Genomic DNA, 23023 nt, shown 5'->3' on the forward strand with positions numbered 1-23023 from the left:
ACATTGCTGTAGTGCCGAAGGGCCCCCGACATCCTGGGACCCCTCTGACCTCTGCACAATGACATCCACTGCGCCCCTCGCACCTCGAGCGAATGTCCCGATCGGCCATGCCCACGATGAGGCTCCCGCTGTTAACGGAAACCACGTCCACAATGACCCCCGCGGACCACCCCCTGCGCCCCCTGCTGCCGGCACGCCCAGCAAGAAAGACCGCAAGGCGAAGAAGGCCTTGGACTCGAATGAAGCCTCCAAACTCGTAGCACAGCGCATATCGCAACTCGAACACGATGCTGCAGGCGAGAAGGACCAAGAGGCTGAGATCGGTGCGTGTTATTCTCCCCGCCTACGGCGTCACGAGGGCTTGAAATAGGTGGACCTGAGAGGCAGCTTGAGGCACGCGGGCCATGGTGGGGGAAGCAGTTCAAATGGCGTCTGGTGTCAGCCTGGCCGTCCGAACCTGCCTTTTGAGATTGAAGCATCACCATCCATCCCATGAGGTAGAGGGATCGGCGCCGGGCGCATGGTGCGAAAAGAACCAGTCCAGTAGCCATGGACCCAGTTGTGCCATTCAGGGACGGTCTTGCTAACGTACTGCCGATACAGAGCGGGAGGTGCGCAAGGCGAATCGTGAGCTTGTGGCCCAGACGTCAAAAATGAACGACATCCAGAAAATCGACCATCTTCAGAAACGGTGCTACGATCTACTGTCCGAAATGAAGCGTCATGAGCGGGAGAGCATCAAGAACAAGAAGCGCGCGGACCAGCTCCAAAAAGAGAAGGACCACGCCAGGAACGAGCTCACCAAGAACACTGGACTCCGAGAGAAGCTGGAGAAGCTCTGCCGAGAACTTCAAAAAGAGAATAACAAGCTCAAGGTATCTACTGCTGCATAATTGCTTCTGCGTACAGCTCGTCGAGGGCTTGGCTGACACCCCGTCCAGAACGAGAACAAGACACTGTCCGATACTCAACGGCGTAACGAGACGGCTTGGGACGAGAAGTACAGCGCCCTGTTACAGACGCTGGACGACTACCAAGAGGAGAAGGACAACCCGCGGAAGCAAGTGGTGGATATGGACCTGGAAGAGCTGTGCGTGTGTCCCGTCCTGGCGGTTTTGGACCGTGTCTCATATTTCGCAGGTTTAAGTCCCGGTTCAAGAGTCTCATCGACCAGTATGAGCTGCGGGAGCTGCACTTCCACTCGCTCATGCGGACCAAGGAGCTCGAGTTACAGTTCAACCTGTCAAAATACGACAAGGAGAAGAAGAACGCGGAGGCGGAGGCAGCGAGGGCCCGGCAGCTCAACGCGCAGGTGCAAACCTTCTCCAAAACCGAGGCAGAACTGAGAAACCAGCTCAACGTGTACGTCGACAAGTTCAAGCAGGTGGAGGACACGCTGAACAACAGCAACGACCTCTTCCTGACGTTCCGGAAGGAGATGGAGGACATGTCTAAGAAGACGAAACGCCTCGAGAAGGAGAACGAGAACCTGAAGCGGAAACACGAGAAGATGAACCAGAACATCTTCAAGATGGCAGACGAGCGGAACAAGCACATGAAAGACATCGAGGACCAAAAGAAGAACAACGAGAAGCTCAAGAGCATCATCACGCAGATGCAACAGCAGGGCAGGGGCATACCGCAGGGCATGCAGGGCACCGTGGAGAGCTGCTACGCGGAGGGCGAGGGCGAGGTGGACGGGGAGGAGAGCGAGTACGAGGACGACGAGGAGTACGAGGAAGGCGACGAGGTCAGTGAAGAGGGCGAGGAGGACTACGAAGAGGATGACGAGGAGACCGAGGACGAAGGACCGCCCAAACCGACTGAGTCGCAGCACCAGCCTCAACCATTCGGTCCCGAGCGCCCTCCTCCTCCGGCGACGACTAACGGAAGTAATCACTAGGAGGAGCATTATTCCGCCTCGCTGTGCTGTTTCCCGATTCCCTTCCGGTCTTCCTTCCTCCGGCTGCGCCACGGACGGCGCTGAGCCCGCGCCTCCCCGGACGGAATGGCCCCTGTCCTCTGTGCAGAGCTGGAGCGACCACCTCGTTTGACGCAGCCCGGTGGTTCGTGTTGTATTTGTGAGTCCTGCTTGCCGGTCCCTCATGATGGGCCAAGTGGCCCACCTAAACATCATCCCTACAAGCAGGTGCTTCTAGACGTCAGGTTATTACAATGTACTCGTACAGGAATCGGGTCCATCAGGCCCTTCAGAAGTTGACATCTGCCGGCTCCTCAAGTTGCATTGGACAGCTATAAGGTCATCTGGGCAAGCCCTGGGCGTTGTAGTATAGAAAGTCGTATGAGACACCAGCGGTTGGCAACAGCGCTGACAAGAGTCCTCCTGTTTGCGTTCACCTTGGCATCCTCACGGCGACTACCGGACCAGTATGGAGGCGGCTCAGCTCGGCCACGAACGGTGAAGTATGTATCTAGAGTTGGTTTTGCGGCGCCTCCTCGTGCCTGTATTGTCTCGCGCCCGACCTGCCGATTGCGCAGCCCATTCTTGAACAACGTCGATCCCAACCGCGCTCGGCAGCCCGCCCAAGATCTGAATGACTCGGGAATAGCAGCACGGTGACCCGAGTGTGAGATAAGTGAGGGGTTGCAGGGTTCCAATTTACCGCCGATGTTATCAGCCTCGCTCACTCTTCAGCTGTTGGTTCGCTTGTACGTGCAATGCACCACAGGCAGGTGGCTGCTGAGGGAGAGAGGTCCACAGCAGTACCACCTGGGGACGCAGACGAGGTGCTTCCCCGCCGTGAGGAGCTCGCATGTGGCACCACGGGTTGGGCCCTGCATAAGGATGCCTGTCATCCCAGCCCCAAAGTGCCTAGGCAGGTGGGATGAATGAGTGAGCAGCCAGGGCAGCCGCCAGCCCGCGTCCCTGAGCCCCGAGTGTGGTGAGACTGAAACAATTGGACGTGTATCTACTCCGTTCCGTCTCGACTCCCAGTTTTCTCGTCAACCTCCGTCCTCCTCATTGTTCATTATTTGTTGTTCTATTAGGCCTATGTCCCGAGTATCCATGTTCCGAGTCCCGACTGCTCTTCTTCGCTCCTAGCGCCGAGCAGTGACCGTCCCGTTTCGACGCTAACACAATACGTCATCGTCAATCACACGGTCGGGCGGGCTGGGCCGTTTCAATCCTTGCTACCTGCAGTATTGACTCTCAAGTCTCAACACTCCCATCATTTTGCGACTCAGCGCCCGACATAATTTCCAAGGCTCGGGCTCGCCCTCCGACCCGGCTGTCGTGACAGTCACACGCACACGCACAATCCCACGGGGCAGCCTCTCCCCTCCTCACTCACTCTCAAGCGGTTTACGGACGTCGCCAGCCCAGTCCTGCGAGCTGACAGAACCCACGCGACTCCGCTGCGACGAGCAGCCAGCCTCCACCCAGTACAAACGCATCCTCCTTCTCCACGACCCCGACCTAAGCTGCAGCTGCAGCCCGAACCGCCGAGCCGAGCCACCATGGCCTTCCTCGAGGACCCCCGCCTCCGCCAGCGCTGGAACCAGATCTCCCACAACGCCGAGACCGTCACCGAGTCCGCTGCCGAGGGTATCTGGACCTTCCAGCACCGCTATATCAACCCGTGCCTCGGCGCCGTCGCCGAATCGCTCGAGTCGTGCACCGCGCCCTGCTTCGGCGACCGCGAGGACCGAGCGCGACGCGCACGGGCGCGAGGGCACTATGACGCCAGGGCAGAGTACACGTTTGACTTCTACGACGACTGGGACGACGACGACGAGGCGCTGGCCACCGGGGGCGGCCACGCTGGCGGGGGGATCCTGGGCGGCTGGGGCGCCGGCGGCGGGAGCTCAAGGGGCGACGACTGGGACAGGCTGATTGGCGGCTCCGGCGCGGGCTCCAGGAAGGGAAGCCTCGCGCCGGAGGTGGTCGACCAGCCGCGGCGCAAGAGGGGGATGAGCTACGGGACGAGGGGCGGCCGGAGGAAGACCAACGAGGAGGAGGACCCGACCATCATTCCTAGCACTGCACCCCTCGGGTTCTTGGGGAGGCTCCCGTGGAAGATTGGGGGCACATTACGGTATAAGCCCAGCGCGGCGTTCCTGCAGGACCACCCCGGTGCGGCAGCACATCCGGACGAGAACCAGCCATTGCTTGGTGGTTCCGAAGACGAAGGGGACACACACCCCGCAGTCACGGCGCGGATGAGAAAACGGAGTGGGACGGCAGGCTCCGGCGACACGTCAGACTCGTACAGGTCCAGGGGGGACCTGTTCCCCAGCGACGGCGAAGGGGAGGAGGACGCGATCCCGCTGGACGACGAGTTCGCGATGAACCTGAACAGGGTGGACGACCGATCCAGCCACAGGACCAGGAGCAGCAAGGGCAAGAGGCCCGCATCGAGGAACGTATCCTCCACGACACTATCATCCAGCACATCAAACTCGTCGCTGAGGGCGAGGAAGAGCTCGCACGGCTCCATGCAAGCCATGGAGAGCTCGATCCACTCCATCGTCGAGGCGTCTTTGGAGGACCTCCAGCGCGAGGAGGAGGCGGTCGAGAGGGAAGAGGACCAGGAAGTGGCCCGCAAGAGAGAGGTAGCCACGGAGCTGGCCCGGCAGAGAGGGCTGTCCGCGAGTGAGACGTTCGACACGGGCGAGTCCGAGGCGTGGGCAAAGAGCTCGATGCTGCCCGTGGAGGAGATACCGGAGCCCTTGAGCCCCCGGCCAAGGCAGGGCTCGGAAGGGCGGGATCCCGAGGAAGAGACGGGGCCAACGGCACGAGACGGCGCGGCATCCGAAGGTGGCGCGGCACACCACCGAGCTGACGGTGCCGCTGATGACTTCGTACCTGCGAGGCTACCGAGCTTTCGATGACATTCACCCGGTCCCAAAGGAGAAGCTCATTACAAGAACGGGCTCCCCTCCGGCTTCTTCTGCTTCTGATCAAAAAGGTCTGCGTTGTTTGTTGTAGGCGTCTCGGTAAAAAAAGGGCGCTTGATGATTCAGCTGATCCATGACATTCTATGATATCCTACTTTTTTTCGGGCAGCCGGCGTGCCTCAGGTTCTATAGATCAGCGTGTAATTCAAATGGTATTAATAGAAACCTTTGTCTGATTGAGGACATTCAGCGATGACAGTATGGTCCACTATGCTTGTGCTTCACTCAATCCATGTCTTGACTCACCTTGGGCCCCTGTGGTTGTCTTCCCTTAGACCAAGGATAGTATGTATGTACCGTACCGCACACTTGGGGGTTTTTGCACACCGTCTCTAGTATAGTACGGTCTGGTGACGGTTATAACTATTAACGGTCCTTCCTTCTTTAATATACCTTTAGGTAGGAAGGAGGTCTTTTAGAGATGCACCAATCTTGAAACCGTCATGTGTGTGATGCTTGCAATGTAGTAAACCGTTTGTAGGGATAACCCATACCAGGGACTTTCACCCTCAAAAGTTCACCCTCCCAAAGGGCAAACCCCCACACTTCATCTACCTAGGTATGCCCATCATGAAACTCAGTCCATTACTTCCCTTTCTCTTTAATCATCTCCGCCGGGATTAACGCCGAGGCTTACGGGGATCCTGCTCACCTTGCAAATAAAGTTGCAAGTTATCCTAAATTGGTATTGATTTTCTCATGTCCACTGGAAGGGTCTGCAACCAGATGAAGATGTACCTAGGTAATTACTGTAATGGCTAGATAAGGTTTTTAAAGGGTACTAGTTTTTAGAATTCTTAAACTTTAAGCTTTTACTTTAGTATAAAGACTAGCTGAGAGAGAATTTCTCTCCTATTCCTTTAGTAGTCTTCCCTTTAGAATAGCCCCTAGCTGGCCCTCTACTTACTTACTTATATATTGTGGCCCTTAGTTAGGTTCCTTCCCTTATATTCTAGGGCTCTAGGAGGAGGCTTTAAGAGGGAAGGGAATGGATGTCTTAAATGGAAAGGGAAGGTTTTAAAGAATCCTCTGGTTTTAAAGAATTTCTAATCTTGAAGAAAGGTATTGATATACCTTAAAGTCGTTGCTGGAGAGTATTAGTAAGGAAATGGTTCCAAGGGTTTAAGGACTGTGTCGTCCGGATCGGCCCCATCGCACAGGTTCTTTCCGAGCTTTCTCGGGGCCCCCTGCATGTCTCCGGGCATTCTGATCAGTCGCAGAGTCCCAGGTCCGAGGAGGTTCAGATCCCTTTCGGCTATAGGTGCTCACCGGGTCTTCATCAAAGTCGGAAAATTCCTCCTTCATCTTCTGGAGTGCCTCCCTGCGTTTCCTTGCGTCCGATTCCTCCCCTCTCAAAGGGTGTGGCGAGCCAGCCCTCTGTGATGTCCCAGGAGCCGGTGGGGTCTTTGGGCGGTGGGCCTCGTACAAGTGGTCGTCATCACCAAGCGTCGCCTCTGTCCGCGCCCGTTTCTTCTCACCAGCCATCGCCGGGACTCGGTTGGTCTCTGATGGTCAAGCCCAGCCCCTTGCAGGTCAGTTGACACCGGTCACCCCACCGCCGACTGTGCCGGAGGAGCGGAGGGAATGAGCGGAGGAGGAGAGCCAGGATCAGGCGTTGATCACGGAGAAGACGACAACCCGAGCCGAGACCTGCCCAGTCTGGGTCGATGACTACTGAGGCGGCTTACAAACCCATGTCCCAAGGGATCTTGTGCCGCCTTGACGGACGGACGGACGGACGTGTATACCAACCCGCGATGGATGGAGAAGAACATGCACCAATCTTGAAACCGTCATGTGTGTGATGCTTGCAATGTAGTAAACCGTTTGTAGGGATAACCCATACCAGGGGCTTATTCAGCATCATTTACGGGCCAGTACAGAGTGCCAGGCAATCAACTCGCTTCAGACCGGCCGCCCGAGACTATTTTGACGTCTTGCTATACAACGGCTGATACAAACGTGGTCCATTGATGCGCTGAATTCAAACTGAGCATATATGACTGGGTTGAGCCAGTCTAGCAGATGAAAAAAATGGCATTCATTCTCGAGTTTTGATCAGGTGACATCTTTTGATCAACACAAAGCTGTAACCTATTGAATCCTCGGATGTCCACTAACCCCTCCCCCAACCTTGGAAGCCAGTCTCATTAACATTTTGACACAAGAATACAGGTAGCTATACAATGTGCTGGGGTCCAATTGGAACTGCCAGCTAATTCAGGCATCAACTTTCGACTATCCACTCTATAAGATGGTCTGGTGCAATTTAGCTACGGTTAGTGAGTCCATAGTGGTAGGCGAGTGCGCACTACTTGTCTACTAAAAGCTGGGTTATCATAGCTTAATGTAAAGCCAAACATAGTCATGGTCCAACAGCATAAAATAGACATAGGAATTGTCTTTCATCAACACATTCAGAAGAGCTTAAAGTATTCCTGAAAAAAAGCTTAGCCTTCGAAAGGATACCATTTATCAAAAAGCTGTTGTGTTGTGGTGAGCTCCGAAAATGTTACAGATTGGACTGAGGAAGTTTTAACGTGGACTGCTACATCTAAAAAATAATTGGCTGAAGACTATCAACTGGCTAGATTTTAGGAACAGTATTCGTCAGGAGTCTAGTATCCATCGTCTGGAGACTACAAAATCATACATTATTTAGGTACTAAAAAATCCAACTCGTCTTGCTACTTGACCCAATTCCATTCTAATTCCATCCTCCGCTGATCATGAAAATCCATTGACATTCTGCTGCTGCGAGAGTTTTCAGTCTGCAGCAGCCATACAAAGTCTGCCCACATCCCATCAACAACATCCATTTCTTGCCCCATTGTTACAGTCAATTCATACCAACTGTTCCCGACAACAAAAGAAGACACCTCACAGTTTTCAAAATGGAACGACCAACATGTTTGGACATGAACTGCGGCGGGCTCACCTTCCTGATCATGATCAACGCCCTGTGGGAACAGTTTACCGCGAAAAAAGGCCCACGACGCGGGGAGGAGCCCCCAGGGAACCAAGAAGCAGCAGCAGCCCTCATCACAAAGAGCCCTCGGAGGGAACACATGGCCGCCGCCAAAGCCGCCGCCCCCACGCAGTTCCGCCGCTTCCCAGACCTCCCCGCGGAGGTGCGCCTCCTGATCTGGGAGGAGGCCGCGCGCTACAAGCGATACGTCGTTCTCGTCCCGCCCTGCAACAGCGTCTTCGCCTGTTTCAAATTCTGGATGGATTTTGCCAAATATGATGACCCCAAGTTCGCGGGGCGGCGCCGGCCCCTCTGGACGTCGCCGACGCCCCCGCCGACCATGTTGTCTGTGAGCTCCGAGGCGCGCCACGTCGCGCTGAAGGTGTGGCGGCCTGCGTTTGCGTGTGAGGTGTTTCCTGCTGCGGTGGTAAGTACACCCCGCCCCACACCGCCCTCTCGAGTTCCTTTTCGAAGTCATCTTTGGACGTGTTTGCCCCATGGCTTTGATCGGATGGCTTCCAGCAGGAGGAAAGGCCGTGTGGACCGTATACCGATACATTCTTCCAGTGTATTTTGCTTGTGAAACTTAACTAGTCGTGGTCATTTACTGACGTTGTGTGTGGCAGTACATCAATTTCGACCAGGATGACGTTGTGATAAAATCGAACGCGCTCGTCACACACACCTCTTTTGGCATGGGTGGTCCCATCGACAGAATCTTCCGGCCTTGGGAGGAGTGGGTGGCCACGATGACGATCAGCTGTTGGAAACACACAGAAGATGTAGAGAATATCCAGAGGCTTGTGGCATGTGGGAACTTCGTGAGTAGCAACCCCCCCCCCCTTTTCCCTCCAAAGTAGACTTCCTTGGCGTCCTCTGCCTACACGGCTGGTCTGGTGAAGCCATGAAGATTCACACTTATTGAGGCGCTGGCTAACACACCGGCTCTCAGATGAGAGGAATAAGGGATTATGCGGGCGCACAGGACGAATTTATGACGGGACTAAAATCTCTCATCATGATCAGGATTGGTAACCTGCAGTTGCCTCACGCCAGGAAGTTTTACGTGGGAACCAGTCGCTCGGGCAAGGGCGCACCTCTTCTGTCGCTCGGCGGCATCGATTTTGCGAACACCGCAGAAAACTCCTGGCTCCGGCCCGCGATCACCCGGTCCTTCGCGGAGATAGAGGTCATCAACTTCGCCGGGGGCACAGCATCGACAGACGTAGGGACTTGGTGGAATTTGGGCCCGCAAACTCTTGGCTGGAACCTGATACGGAGTGGTGGGCCCAGGTCGGTTGACCTAGGACCAGGAAAGCGGTGTGTGGAGCATTCGAAATGGTACTGTCAGACCAGGAAGATGACGAACATATGGTACGCGGTCTAGATACCCCTAGTCCTACAAGGCATTGGTATCTGAGGACGTGTACCAAGCTACAATACAAGCCTCGTCAATCACCATTCGCCTTGCTCATCCTGCCGTGGTTGCGGATTGTTCCTGATCTCCCGGATCGTCTCCCTCGTCCTCGCGTTATCCTCAAAGCTGAGGTTGATCAAGTCCACGACCTCGTCCACCGTGAAGTAAAGGCTCAGCTCGCTTTCCATCCAGAGGAAGCGCACGTCTCTCAGATTGGACTGCAGCACCTCACTAAGGTACTTTAGCCGCATCCAGGACGCCGCGTACTGCGTCGTCTGCGGTATCTCCTCCTCTGGCTTTTCCGGGCGCCTCCCCGTGACGCGGCTTGGGAGGAACAGGTCGTCGAGCTCGGTGATGGTCGCGATCAGCTTTGCGATGTTGTATGCGTCATCTTGGCTGACTGACGGTGCTTCCATCACGTCTGCAATGATCTTCAGGGAGATGGAGTCGACTAACGAGCCGACGGCCTGATACCACGCCGACCTGGCGAGGATGGTTTCCCAGGTTAAGGCCATGGATCGCACGCGGGACACAGTTGCATCCACGAAGCTATCAATGTCCTCCTGTTGAAGCAGGCTTTGTTCGCCACCAAGAAGGTCCCTCAACACTGTCTTCTGGATGCCCATCTCGTTTCCGTACGCCCGGGCAGCAAATTTCTGCAGCGTCTTGACGTCGTTGTCTAAACGCAGCGAGCTTTGTGCCCTTGGACTCAAGTTATCACGCTTTTTCCATGCCGCTGCAAAATCGCCCAACTTTTCTGCTAGATAGTTTGCGTCGTTGTAGAGAAACCTTGGAAGTCAGTCAGTACATGCCGATCAAACAGGGGCTGGTGAGACTTACATGTTGCCACCAATGTCGAGGGCATAATAGTATGGCCCAACAGCTCTGAACATGGCCAGGGCCAAGGTCGGTAGGGTAAATAGACCTGCTGCGGCTGTAGCCACGGGGCTACTTTCGTTGCTGAATGGGGTCAGCTTGGAGTGGGATGCAGGACTCGGGGTACTTACCCTGCTTGGGTCAAGGTCGCGCCGTCTTCCAGAATAGAGAATATTAGCTGTAGAACCGGCTCCGGCATGGACGAAATGTTATATGTCTCTTTCAGTGTCATTTCCCTTTGCTCGGGGGCAGCCGGTGCAGTTGAAGGTCGCCTTGCGGCACTGCGATCTGGCTGTTCCTGAGGAACATCTTCCTCTCCCCATCCCCACGCATCACCGGCGTCGTCATCAGCATCCGCGTTATTTTGCTGATTTTGCTGTTTTTCAGTAGCGTGTTGAGTATCACCGCCCTCTTCGCCGTCTTCACCCCAGCCCCAGGCATCAGCTCCGTCTTCCTCAGCCCCAGCCGCTGCTGCTTCCTTGTCGGTGGCTTTCTCCGGCTCTCCAGCTGGGTCGCCGGCCTGGTCTGCCTCATCGTCCCACGCAGCACCCCAGTCGTCCTCGTCAGCTGTGGCGGTTGCTGCGGTGGCTGGAGCGGCAGCAAGGCCTTGGCCCTCAGCGCGAGACACCATCTGCTTCTCGATCCTCTCGACCTTCTTGGGAGAGCCCAGTCCCTCTGACAGGCGGGTGCGGACTGTGTCGAGTGCAGTCTCCCTACACTTGGCAAGCCACACTCTTGGCGCATTCTCCACCCAGTCTTGTAGCTCGTTGAAACCAGAAAACTTCAACTCCTCAAGCCTTTCACAAAACTGCCTCGCGGACGCCATGATCGCCTCGAATCTGTCCATTTCTTGTAGCGAAGCTGGTACGGCCGAGTCTAGCCACACTGAAATGACCCGAGACACGATTTCTGGCATCATCAGGGCAGACAGCGAATCGACCAATTCTTGGGGCAACCTTGCCGCAACGTAAGAAAAGAGCCGGTCCAAGTCTTGGAACAATGAGTCTATTGACTTGTCTGCTTGGCCCTCGGCTCGCAGTATGTCACCTTCCACGACGATGCCTGGTGCGCCTGGGTGGTCCATGTCCATGCGAGGGCCCACAACAGCCTGGTCCATGTTGTGCCATAACTGCGACATGCGCTGGTCGACTTCCTTGTAGGCTTGGAGGCCAAGCACAGCGTCGGAAAGTCCCATGCCTTCGTTGTCGGCCTCGGCTGAAAAGTATATGGTTCTTGCTGTAATGTCCACCTTCATCAGGGTGTTCCAGACGTGTTCGAAGACGTCATGGACGTTGGATTTGAGCTCAAAGGCGCGGAGGTCCAACAGCCTCCTCACCCTGACACCGTGCCCCGCCGGAAGCGCATCCAGAGCTGCCCATGACCGCTCCAGTAGTCGGAGAGCATCAAGGATCCTGCGCTCGTCGCGCGCCTTCTCCACTTGATCTAGAATCTGGTTGACATCTTTTATGCCCCTTAGCGCCTCCCGCACGCGCTGGTTGTAAGCGATCTCTGACTGCAGGAAGACGAACTTGTCTTCTGCCTCCTGTATTGCAGCTCCTGAGAGGACTGGTTCCTCGGCCTGGCGCACGATGTCGTTGGCGAGTCGTTTGGAACGGTTGATGTCGTCTTGTACTGACTGGGCGTTGGCCATCCAAGAAGACACATCGGGGGCGGTCTCTTGGTTGATCGAGTGGATCTCGTCCTGTTCTCTTCGTTAATGGCTTTCCTCGTGGAGGGCCAGGCATCATTGAAAACACACCTCGAGTTTTGACTTGGCCTCGGCCAGAGCTTGCACGGCTGGAGACAGCTCCTCTGAGCTCAGCTTCAGGGACGAGACATCTTCCTCCGGAAAGGCGCCATCTACTGTGAAATCGACCAGTGCCCGTCCGACGGCACCTGCAGGCTCTTTCGTACTCATTATTTAGGTGTGCCTGAAGGGGATGGCGCGTGAATGCCGTCAACGAGGAATAGAAACGGGAGCTCCAGGGTTGGTCGGAAACGCCAGGTTGCAACAGTCGTACTGTGTACCCTGACAACCAGCCAGCAGCAGCAGCATGCGACAGTCTAGCTGTGAATATGAATTATTGATAAACAGGCCTGATGCAAAGTATAATATTCGCCACGCTCTATGCAATGAACACTCAGAAGTGGCCTAGGAATTCCCACCGTACACCAACAGGTCAGATCGATGTCGACACTTATTATTAGACCCAGAGCTCCCCTGCCCTGCTGTGTGAGAGCAGGCTTTGGGCGGTCCGTGCTTGGCCTGGACGCGACTAGATGGAACGCATCAGGCGTGGACCGGGGTACCTCATTACCCACCCGCGAGCCTATCCGGGCGCCGCGATACTGCGATACGTACCTCTGTACCTCGTGCCAGCTCCATTGATGACGCCGCGGTATCAGTTATCGACGGATGTGGGGTGAAAAATACCCCTCCAAATCCCAGGGCCTCGGAACTGGACAAGCACTCTCAAAGCGAGAACCCTTGTGGCTGGTAGATCGCGAACTTACTCGACAACTTCTTGAATATCAATCACGATCCAGCAGTCAACCTGACAGGCTCGTCGTGTCTGTCACCCGTCCGCCTTTGCACCCTCGCCCTGTCATCGAATCCCGACAGCTGTCTTTGGTGTTTTGACCACGACCTACCCCTCTGGGATCTGGCAAGGTCTTGGAACCGACATCTCAGCCGCCTTTTGCTCCTTGTCCACTTTCGAGACTCGCTTAGCTTGGTCTCAGCGTGGACGTCTTTACGACATCAAGCTGCTCGCCGAGCCGGAATTTGCAAGCCAAAGTCTTGACGATACACCAGTTTCAGCCCTGCCATAGCAGAATCCAAGCATCTCCGCCCCCGCCCCCGCCTCCGTCCTCACTCTCACTCTCACCCTCACTCGGTCTCCGACTGGTGCCTTCTTGGTGAGACGGCGACGTTGTCAGGCCGGCCAACGAGCCCGAAGCCAAAGGGGAACCAGGTATGTAAGCCATTATTGTTTGTTGCATGTTCCAGACCGCAATCGGCTGTCCACTGCGCATCTGTTTATCTATCACTCCATCTTCTTTCTGTCCGAGCCCCCTTGTGTCGCCTGACATGCAGCCCCTCCCTGCCTTGTGTCCCAACAGGCTGTGTTTCGTCTTCCACTTCCTGTCCATGAGCAACAGCAAGCCACCTGGCCGTCTCACCGCCCGCTGCGAGCTTGGACTTGTTGGTGTGTTCAGTCGCAACAGACTGCCTGCCAATAGCCTGCCTGTTGATAGCCCCTGGGGCTGGGCAGGCAAACTCTGTCTGCAAGGCCCAAAGGATATACGCTACCTTATTACGGTTGTTGCCGATGGTCTCACACGGGTCTCTTTGCAATTCTCAGAGATTACAAGTGACACTGCGTCGTTTGCTGCAGCCTCCTCAGATTGTCCTAGTGCAGCTGTCTGGTGCGCCAACAAACATTGGGGACCACGAGGAGACGCCCACTAGTGCAAGCAGCATTCTCGTAGCTGTAGCTCTTGGGATATTAAGTTCCATTGAGACACCGAGTTGCCGACTCCTTGTTACATCTCCTCTTTGGTGTTTCCCTATTGGTGGCGCCTATCTTTTGCCCAACCTGTCTCCTGTCCCCTATCCAGCGCATATGTACCTCACTGCATAAGACTCCTCTGGCATGGTGCATTTTCCATTCTGACATACTCGGCAGGGTAATAAAGCGTCTTGTCCGATCACTCGCAGCCCTCAAAATGGCGCCAGTTCAACATCCGCGCTTTCGAAAGGTGCAGAGCTTCAAGACTGACTATGCTCCCACTACCATAACTCAGTATGAGTCGGAGCGCAGTGGCATGCAGGTCATCGTGGCCGACAGGGAAGGGCCCAAGATCAACGGCTACTTCACCTTGGCCACCGAGATATTCGATGACTCCGGAGCCCCACACACCCTTGAGCACCTTGTCTTCATGGGCTCCAGGAGCTACCAGTATAAGGGCCTCCTAGACAAGTTGGCGTCAAGGGCGTACTCCAGCACAAATGCCTGGACAGCTGTTGACCATACGGCATACACCCTGGAGACCGCAGGCTGGGACGGCTTCGCCCAGATCCTGCCCGTCTATCTGGAGCACGTCATCCTCCCCAACATCACAGATGAGGCCTGTATCACCGAGGTCCATCATGTGGATGGCGATGGCAATGACGCAGGCGTGGTCTATTCTGAGATGCAGGCCTTGCAATACAGCATGACCGAGCTGATGGATCTCCGCGCACGGCGGCTCCTCTACCCCGAGAATGTCGGGTTCCGTTACGAGACTGGTGGCATGATGGAAGCTCTTCGTGCATTGACGCCCGAGCGGATTCGCGAATTTCACAAGGAGATGTACCAGCCTCGGAATCTAGCCGTTATCATAGTCGGAGAGACGAATCATGAAAACTTGCTTCAGATCCTGGACGAATTCGAGGAGAGCATAAAAGACTCTATACCTCCACTGGATTCCCCATTCAGACGGTAAGCCCTGTCACAGTTTCGATCAAGACTATCTGGGAGTCATTTATTCTGACTTTGAAACAGCCCTTGGATAGACTCTCCCCAGCCACCACCCATAAAGGAGACCATCGTCGAGACGGTTGAGTTCCCCGAGGAGGACGAGTCAACAGGCGACATTGCCATTGCTTTCTTCGGACCCAACTGCACCAACTTGATTGAAACATCTGCTCTGAACATACTTATGACTTACCTTTGCGGCTCGTCGGTCTCAGTTCTAGAGAACATCATGGTGGAGAAGGAGGAGCTCGCTAGCTCTGTCTCATACTGGTGGGACAGCAGGCCCAACACTACCATATGGTTCCAGCCCACAGGCGTTGCAACCGAGAAGCTCGAGTTCGTGGAAAAGAGGCTGCACGAGCTGCTGAAGGAGGTTGCGTCTAAACCACTTGATATGACCTACATGAAAGAGTGCATCAACCGAGAGGAGAGACTCGTCAAATTCCAGGCGGAGAGTTCTGAGCAGTTCTACTCGAACAATATCATCACTGACTATCTGTTCGGTAAGCGGGACGGTTCAACCCTCAACGAGCTGCGCACACTGCAGGAGTACGAAGTCCTGGGTCAATGGACAGAGGAACAGTGGAAGACATTCCTTAGAAAGTGGCTCGTCGATGTCCACCATATCTCTACACTTGGCAAACCCTCAATGGCTCTGGCGACCAAGTTGAAGCAGGCAGAAGAGGATCGCGTTGCAAAGAGGAAAGAGGAACTAGGGCCCGAAGGATTGAAGAAGCTCGGAGAGAGAGTCGAAGCAGCCAAGGCAAAGAACGACGTCGTGATTCCCGGATCCTTCATCGACCAGTGGCCAGTTCCAGGAACCGAATCCATCCACTTCATCGAATCGAGCACTGCCAGGTCTGGGAGGGCAAAAGACATCGGCCTGAGCAACAATTCGGCCCAAAAAGCGATTGACGCTGCCAAGCCAGGGTTGCCGCTGTTTATCCAATTTGAAGACGTGCCGAGCAACTTCGTCAACATCTCAGTCCACATCGGGACGTCCCAGGTACCGGTGGAGCTTAAGCCACTTCTTTCCATCTTCATTGACAACTTCTTCAACACGCCAATCAACCGCGACGGCAAGCTGATCGACTTTGAGGATGTGGTGATGGAGCTTGAGAAGGATACGATCAGCTATACCCTTAATGGCGGGGGCAAGATCTACGATCCCGAGAGCATGCTGATCAGTCTCCAGCTTGAGCCAGAGAAATACACAACCATCATTGAATGGATCCGAACTCTCATGTTCGACAGCGTCTTCGACATCAGGAGGATCAAGGCATGTATATCAAAGGCATTGGCAGACATCCCCGAAGCCAAGCGAGACGGGAGGGCCATGTCTCTTGAAGTCGACTGGGCAGTGCATATTAAGAAAGAGTGGTACCCAATGACGAAGAGGACGCTTGTCAGAGCCGTCTATCTCCGCCGGCTGAAGAAGCTACTGCAGAAGGAGCCCCAGAAGGTCCTGGACATGTTCGAGCAGCTCCGCAAGCTCCTGTTCTCCTTCCACAACGTCCGGGTCCTGGTCATTTCCGACATCGCCAAGCTCAGCGAGCCCGTACAGTCCTGGGATGTTCTCACCAAGTCGTTCGGCAGCGACGGGGCGGGCAAGGACCTGCAGCCCATCATCAAGACGCACACCATGCTCAACGAGGAGGGCCAGGCGCCCGGCAACACCGGCGCCGTGATCATCCCCATGACCACCCTCGACACATCCTACAGCGTCAGCACGACCAAGGGCCTCACCTCGTACGAGGACCCGCGCATCCCCGCCATGCTCGTCGCCATAGGGTACCTCGAGGCGGTCGAGGGCCCGCTCTGGAACGCGGTGCGCGGCAGCGGGCTCGCGTACGGGACGCACTTCAGCCGCGAGATGGACTGGGGCTTCCTGCAGTACCGCGTGTACCGGTCCCCGGACTCGAGCAAGGCCATCGACACGTCGCGCGAGACGGTCGCCAGGATCGCGTCGGGCGAGGTCCCGCTGGACAAGCACCTGGTCGAGGGCGCCGTCAGCAGCATCGTCTCCAGCTTTGCCGACGAGCAGGCCACCATGTCGTACGCGGCGCAGCAGAACTACATCCTCGGCGTGGTCAGGGGCCTCGACCCGGCCTGGACAAAGAAGATCCTCGCGCAGGTGCGCAACGTGACGGGCGACGAGATCAGGGAGGTCATGGCCGAGCTGATCCTGCCTGTCTTCCAGCCTGGCAAGAGCAACGTTGTCGTGACTTGCGCGCCAATAATGCAAGAGGTACGTTCTTTTTTTTATTTTTCTATCCCCCCCCCTTCCCTCACCTATCAGATATTTGAGAGCGCACACTGACAATTTATACAGAACATGGACAAGGCATTCAAGAACATGGGATATAAGACTCAAGTCCGGTCCCTTTCGGACTTCTACGACGCCTACGGTCTAGAGGGAGACGACGAGGATGGCAAAGAGGACCCCGAAGACGATGAAGAAGAGGAGGCTTCGGACTCAGACGAGGATATGTCCGAGGACGGGTCTGGTTCTGAAGACGAAGACGACGAGGAGTGAAGTATAGGAGCCCCCTTATCCAGCCGGCTCCTCCCACAGCAAGAGCGATGATTGCTCTCCACGAGGGCTCTCCCACCCTTGCAACCCAAGACGTCGTACATAGACACTGTTAATAGACGTGTGTAGTAAACCGACTGACCGAAATGGATTTGGCTGTCCCGCATCCAGTATGTCGTAGTCGTAATCGTAGTCCACCTGCCCGCTAAGTCGTTAGTACGCCTAGTATGTAATGCACACGTAGCCTTCCTCCTGCGATTGCCTGCCCCCTTATTGTCGCCTCAAACCCATCCACCCTGCCACCCCGTCACCAGCATGCCAGTCGACGACCAAACCGCTTGTGTCTTGACGCAGCGAATTCCGCGCCGGGGGTGCCCCCAGGACTTTGACAATAAAGCCCACATGGACGTTGTCAAGGGAACGTTGAACAACACCCCGCGAGATCACCGTACCAGAAAAAAAAAGCATAACATCACGTCTCGCGCACACCGTGCGCCACGTCCCATATCTTATCCCCTCCTCCCCCTTCTGGGAAAGACGGCCGGGAAAGCTTTGACCAGGCCGTCTGGCTGGCAGGCTAGAAGGGTGTGAAACAGCCCATGCTAGACGACACATCCCGTTCTGGCACCTGCGATCTGCAAGCAAAGACGGCGCATCATGCCCGGGGAGCGGGCCAAGGACAAGTTCCTGCGACAGGACCCTGGGGGTTGCATTTCTGCCGCGGCCCTGTGTCCTAAAGTTCGTGCGACGTACAACCATGTCAGCATGTAGAGGGACACCGCCTTGTCCCGCCAACGGGCCTCGTCCCTTTATGCCTTATCGGCCCCGAGCAGCAGGGCAGGGCAGGGCAGGGCAAGGTACGGAGTAAGGCAGGACGTTGTGTGGCTGCGCCAGTTAGCCGCGCAGAGTGAAACGGGGCTCGACAGCTAACAGCCAGTCCTATTGTGGCAAGCGGGGGGTTGGTTTTGCGGCGGGCGTCTCCAGCTGGGGAAGGGGTGCGAAACGAGCGTGAGGCTAGCACAGCCTGCTTGTGCTATGCACACACGCGCCCAGCGCCTTACCACGTCAAAGCCCTGCAGGTACATACGTATCGTAGATACATGTGCTCCGTACAGAGGAATGGGGAAAGGAGGGAAGGAGGGAAAAAAAGAATGGATGGTCGCGTTGCGAGCCTAGGCCGCACTCATGATTGGTACCGAGGGCGTCCGGATCGGGGACCAAGCAGATCAATCAGCCCACGACGAGTGCGTGAAGCACCCATCCATTGTGGCAGAGTGGGCGTGTCCGGGTTGAACGGCGATGCACTGGGGCTCTGACTCCGCTGGCCGGAGTATCGCAGCCCCCAGTCCCCAGTCCCCAGAGAGTTACCGCGGACATCATCATGCCGCTCTTTCGGCAGGCATACCGGTGATCCCAAGCGATCGAGTCCAAAGCAGCAGGAGCACAAGGTTGTCAGCTGTTGGGATCCCCCGTGGCCCGTAGGGTGACCAGGCTCGATTGGGCAAGGTGAATTCAGGGGGATCGGCGGCGGATAAGGTTCTGCCAGCCAGGAGCAGGCGGACTAGACTAGCAGACTGGCAGACCAGTGACCGGGTGGGAATAACGCTCACTCGAGGATCGGATGAACATGTTGTGCCTCGGAGCAGGCGAGCATGAACCCTTATTCAAGCAACTTCTCTGCCCGGAAAATCCGCTCTTGTTGTCCTCCATCAGTGCCGATCCAGAGGTAAGTTTGAAGCTTTTGTAGCCTGCCCGACCCAACCGGCCATCTTTATCCTGTGGTTTGTACTGTAGAGCCGCGAAGAACAGCGCACTCGCAGTCCCAAGTCGGCGGGTTGGGGCGATTCGGATGGGGAGATCTCAGAAGAAAAAACCGGGACCGATGGATGATACGCAGGCACAGAGTTGCGTCCGGTCCATCAGCGTTGAATCATGGGGCGAGCGAGGGGAAGCATCCTAGTCCTCTCCAACCCGCAATCCCGTCCCGCATCCCGTTTCCCATTTCTGGGACCCATCCGCAGGACAAAGCACGTTGGCAGGACAGAGAGGTCTCGGTCTTAGACAGACAACACTCAAATACAGTAATGCGGGTGATCCTCGGTCGCACAGTACTTTGGCGACTGGCTTTCGCCTCTCGCCTGGAGTGCCGAGGTGCACGGGCAAGGTAGCAGGAGGAGCCCGGAGTTTACGCAAGGCACACTCGCATGAATCCTACTCTGGAGAACTCCTTCACCTTAGGCGAGTCGGAGTGTTTCCCCCTTCAGCCCCCTTCGATCCAAAGTAGCCTTGCGTGCACTTACAAGACGCTTTCAAGCTTGGCGAAGGGCCCAAGAGCCCGAGACGGAAAGAGGTTGACGGGCATTTCAACGGGAAGGAAAGAGCAACGCGCGTTTGTAGAATGTCGGCTTGAGACGCGGCACCCCGCGAGACGCTTGTAGCAGCCCAGGTCCGCTTTGGCACACGCGCGTCGCACCTCTCGGGCAAGGCTGACACTTGCCAACAAGTCGGACAATTTTCCTATTCGGATGGGAGGCTGCACGATAGAGGGACCAAGGACTCCAAAGCTCCGACTTTTTTTGATGGGCCAAACCGAGCACCTGGCATTGGTCAGCCGGGTCTTCCCCGCCTCGGAAAGATGGCTCGTTCATGGCCACGAAAGACTGCCAGCGGCCCCCTTTTTGACGTATGCATCCTTCCCGATGGGTTGATAGAGAGCGTGTATGATAGGAGGAGCCGCACAAGGGAATGGATATGTGGCTCCACTGTCTCGATAAAAGTCGGGGGGTTGGAGCTCAGGGTTCGAAAGAGCCTCGGACATCATCTATTACGCCTTTGACGGAAAGCTTTATTCTTCGTCATGCCAGTGAGTCCCATTCTAGTAGTTCTGGCCGTAGGCACTCGATAACCGCCGCGCAGTTTTACCGGGGTTGACATCTGACAGCCGACTTCCCAGCAGACGGAGAGACAGCCGACGACTCCAAATAATAGGGAGGAAAACTCATCCGCCCAATTATCGAAGACGAACCACCCGCGGAGAGAAGCGATATGCCAAAGTGCTGTACGCACAACCTATCTGTCCTGACAGGCAAAAAGTGTGCCTCCTGTGAGAAGCTTCAACAACCTGATTCAGGAGGACACACAGATAGGACGTGCGACCCCAGGCCCTGGGCTGGTGCCCACTAGGACACGAAGATCTCTCGAGACGACATACACAGTACAGTAGAAGCCGAACGATATGTCACAAAGCTCCACATGCATAGTGAATCATGACATCTTGTGAAATCGAGCAAAACATGACCGATCTGGGGCCTTGGGATGCATGTGGCTATTCTTATCAACGGCTCACAAGCAAGAACGAATGCGATTGCTGCGTCATTGCGGCGTTGGATGGTGGCTTGAGAACTGCCGTCGCTTCATCAGCCTCATCAGAGTTACCATTCAAAAAAGAACGTCCCGTTGGTAATAATCGTGCTCGGGCTTTCCCCAGAGAGGACCAAGCAGTTGCGGGAAGTGCGCAAGGATTGTGGAGCCAAAACTTCAGACGAAATAAAAGATCGCGCTATTCCGTATTGAGTAGTGATCACCCCAAACCCATGACACGTTTTCGTCTTAGGTCTCGACCCATTTTTCCAGGGGTAAGTCGCGCTCGAGCAGGACAGAGCTACGTGAGTGACAAGGGGCGGCATGATCATGTTTCCACACTGTGTCCAGACGGCCCCCGGGCCAAGATGCTCTGGCCTGAGCTTCCCGGAAGAAGCCTGCCTGCATGTGTCGCCGCGAATGCTCTCTGAAGCACCCTGCATCCAGGCAGCCTGGAGCCCGAGAGAAGGTATGGTAGCAAGAGGCTGCAGAAGCTGTGGAGCGATCCCATCAGGGATGGCTGGTTCCGACTGGCAGGCACCTCAGGCCCGAGTGCTGTTTGTGGGGCAAAGGCGTCAGTGGTCCCGCGGCGACGCCGTCGTTTTACCCGCTCCTGAGTCCAGAGCTTCTGATTGCTATTTCTGGTAGCGATCGAGCATCATTCACACAGGAAGCGATTGTCACAATCGCCCGCGCAAGTACTCTGCAGTATGGGGATCTCATAAGTACCCTCGCCTTTTCTTCAGGCCGCAACGCCACCTTGTCCATGCGGGAATTGAAAACCTGGCGCGACTTGTTGTCTACTGGCGATAACAGCACCACGATCACCCGGTTTACTCTTGTTGGACAATTCCCCGTGCTGTCTCTGATCGAGTAGCACGCGCCTCATCCCTCGCAGGCCAACAACGATGCGGCAGGACGGGTGCAGACTCGAGTCGAGTCGATTTCGGCGGAAGCTTCAATTCTGAAACCTTGAGTGATCTGTGAGCAAGGGAAGGCGTGGTCTTGGAAGTGCACCATGTGCATGGCCATCGACGTTTTCCTGATAGCAAATCCTCGACGAGAGCTGCGCCAGTGGCGGTTGGCTGACTATCAAGCATTAATACTGTAGGTCGATGCCGTGACTCGTGGGGCAAAAGCACAACGCCAATGCAGGTCGAGGTCTTCAGCCGTGTGTCTTAGAAGCCGTTGGTAAATCCGTCGTTCAAGTATAGGGGCTGAGAAAATACTAGTGTGTATATGCGGGTCGCACGGTGGGGTCGCACTCCCCTGGTGGTCGCTCGGCTTTCGTCGAACTTTTCTTGGCGAGGCCCCCCTTTTCAGCTGACCCATCCCATTCGTTCCAGAACGCGCCGGCAGTGGCTCGCTCCAAGACGCGAGTTCAGAAGTGAGTCGGCATGCCGGGCTTCCACTGGCATTGGGTATGCCGCTTCTGAAGCGGGGTGGATAGGGCCGAAAGACAACGGTCAACCGCGCGCAACCTGACTGGACAACAGTGAGTCGCCATTGCACTAGTCCCCGGGCGAGTTGTGCTGCGTTTGGCCACAGCCGATGCTGTCACGGATGATGGTCTCAATACCCGGGGCTGAAGCCTGAAGGGTTCTGGCGCTTGGTGGGATGTCAGGATGTACGGGGCTGGTGTTGGGCCTGGCGCAAGGCGCGCGAACCATAAATCGAAGCCGCAGTGTGTTGCTGAACTCCTTTTGAGGGGCCGGACAGGTCGCGGAGACTCAGCTTGCTGCATTCTGCGACATAGCGGAGCCATGTTGCTGCAGCTACTAGAGCGTTCATGCGGGCGGTGATGCCTGTATTACGGCATTGTGGTTCTGGGCCATTGAGACTGCTTGATGGGCCTGATGGGGTTCGTCTCAGTACAGCGGAGGAGGAGGGGGGGTTCCAGAGTTGACCGGCTGCTGCGGCGCAAACTACAGCCATGGGGAGGTTTGTCACTGTTGGATCATGTTTCTGGTGCAAAAGGCCTCTTTTGACCGTGTCCGTCAAAGTTTGATGGTTGAACCATCGTCGCGGTACAGGCCCCCATCAGCTCGCCTCGCCTCGCACAGTGCCAGTGCCAGTGACTGAATCCGCCAGCGTTGGCGAGTGCAGCGAGTGCAGCGAGCGCAGCGGCTCGCAGGCAAGTCCCCGCGGGTCGGACCCAGTCTCGCAGACCCGCTTCGAGACCGGCGTGATTCGTGAATCGTGAGCGTGTTTGTCACTTGCTACTGCTGTCTAGCCGTGTGTCCCCCGAGAGGTCATGGAGGGCACTACGGCAGGTGCGGCATCTGCACCGTCAGGACTGGGTTTGAAACATGCTCCGGTAGAAACGGACTCAGCCTCTTCGCATCTTCGCAGCACGTCTGTGTGGAAACCTTGGGGGCGGCTGGGCGGATTAATACCGGACACTTGCTGACATGCAGACATGCAGTGAG

General features: G+C 56.0%; 5 protein-coding genes across 5 annotated transcripts; 4 read left to right on the forward strand and 1 right to left on the reverse strand.

Moving 5' to 3' along the window:
• Positions 1-58: 58 nt before the first annotated feature.
• KVR01_011143 (uncharacterized protein) lies at positions 59-1903 on the forward strand (the record flags this gene model as incomplete). The annotated part of the gene is made up of 4 exons (XM_044785483.1): positions 59-323; positions 604-875; positions 942-1090; positions 1141-1903. The coding sequence occupies 4 exons, from the start codon at positions 59-61 to the stop codon at positions 1901-1903; spliced, it is 1449 nt and encodes a 482-aa protein (XP_044639518.1).
• A 1577-nt stretch (positions 1904-3480) lies between these two features.
• On the forward strand, positions 3481-4854 carry KVR01_011151 (uncharacterized protein; the record flags this gene model as incomplete). Its single annotated transcript, XM_044787777.1, has 1 exon — positions 3481-4854. One exon carries the CDS (start codon positions 3481-3483, stop codon positions 4852-4854), a length of 1374 nt encoding a protein of 457 aa, XP_044639526.1.
• Positions 4855-7552: 2698 nt separating this feature from the next.
• KVR01_011302 (uncharacterized protein) lies at positions 7553-9275 on the forward strand (the record flags this gene model as incomplete). The annotated part of the gene is made up of 3 exons (XM_044792708.1): positions 7553-8315; positions 8515-8709; positions 8841-9275. The coding sequence occupies exons 1-3, from the start codon at positions 7815-7817 to the stop codon at positions 9273-9275; spliced, it is 1131 nt and encodes a 376-aa protein (XP_044639677.1). The 5' UTR covers positions 7553-7814.
• KVR01_011228 (uncharacterized protein) lies at positions 8138-12387 on the reverse strand. The gene is made up of 4 exons (XM_044786917.1): positions 11941-12387; positions 10313-11883; positions 10146-10265; positions 8138-10094 (listed from the first exon to the last, which is right to left on the reverse strand). Exons 1-4 carry the CDS (start codon positions 12097-12099, stop codon positions 9344-9346), a joined length of 2601 nt encoding a protein of 866 aa, XP_044639603.1. The 5' UTR covers positions 12100-12387; the 3' UTR covers positions 8138-9343.
• Positions 12388-12660: 273 nt separating this feature from the next.
• On the forward strand, positions 12661-17977 carry KVR01_011199 (uncharacterized protein). The gene is made up of 4 exons (XM_044788545.1): positions 13395-13809; positions 13871-14665; positions 14729-16949; positions 17034-17977. Exons 1-4 carry the CDS (start codon positions 13514-13516, stop codon positions 17235-17237), a joined length of 3516 nt encoding a protein of 1171 aa, XP_044639574.1. The 5' UTR covers positions 13395-13513; the 3' UTR covers positions 17238-17977.
• The last annotated feature ends 5046 nt before the right edge of the window (positions 17978-23023 follow it).

Source organism: Diaporthe batatas (assembly GCF_019321695.1).
Source record: "Diaporthe batatas strain CRI 302-4 chromosome Unknown Contig00015, whole genome shotgun sequence".
NCBI classification, from domain to species: Eukaryota; Fungi; Ascomycota; class Sordariomycetes; order Diaporthales; family Diaporthaceae; genus Diaporthe; species Diaporthe batatas.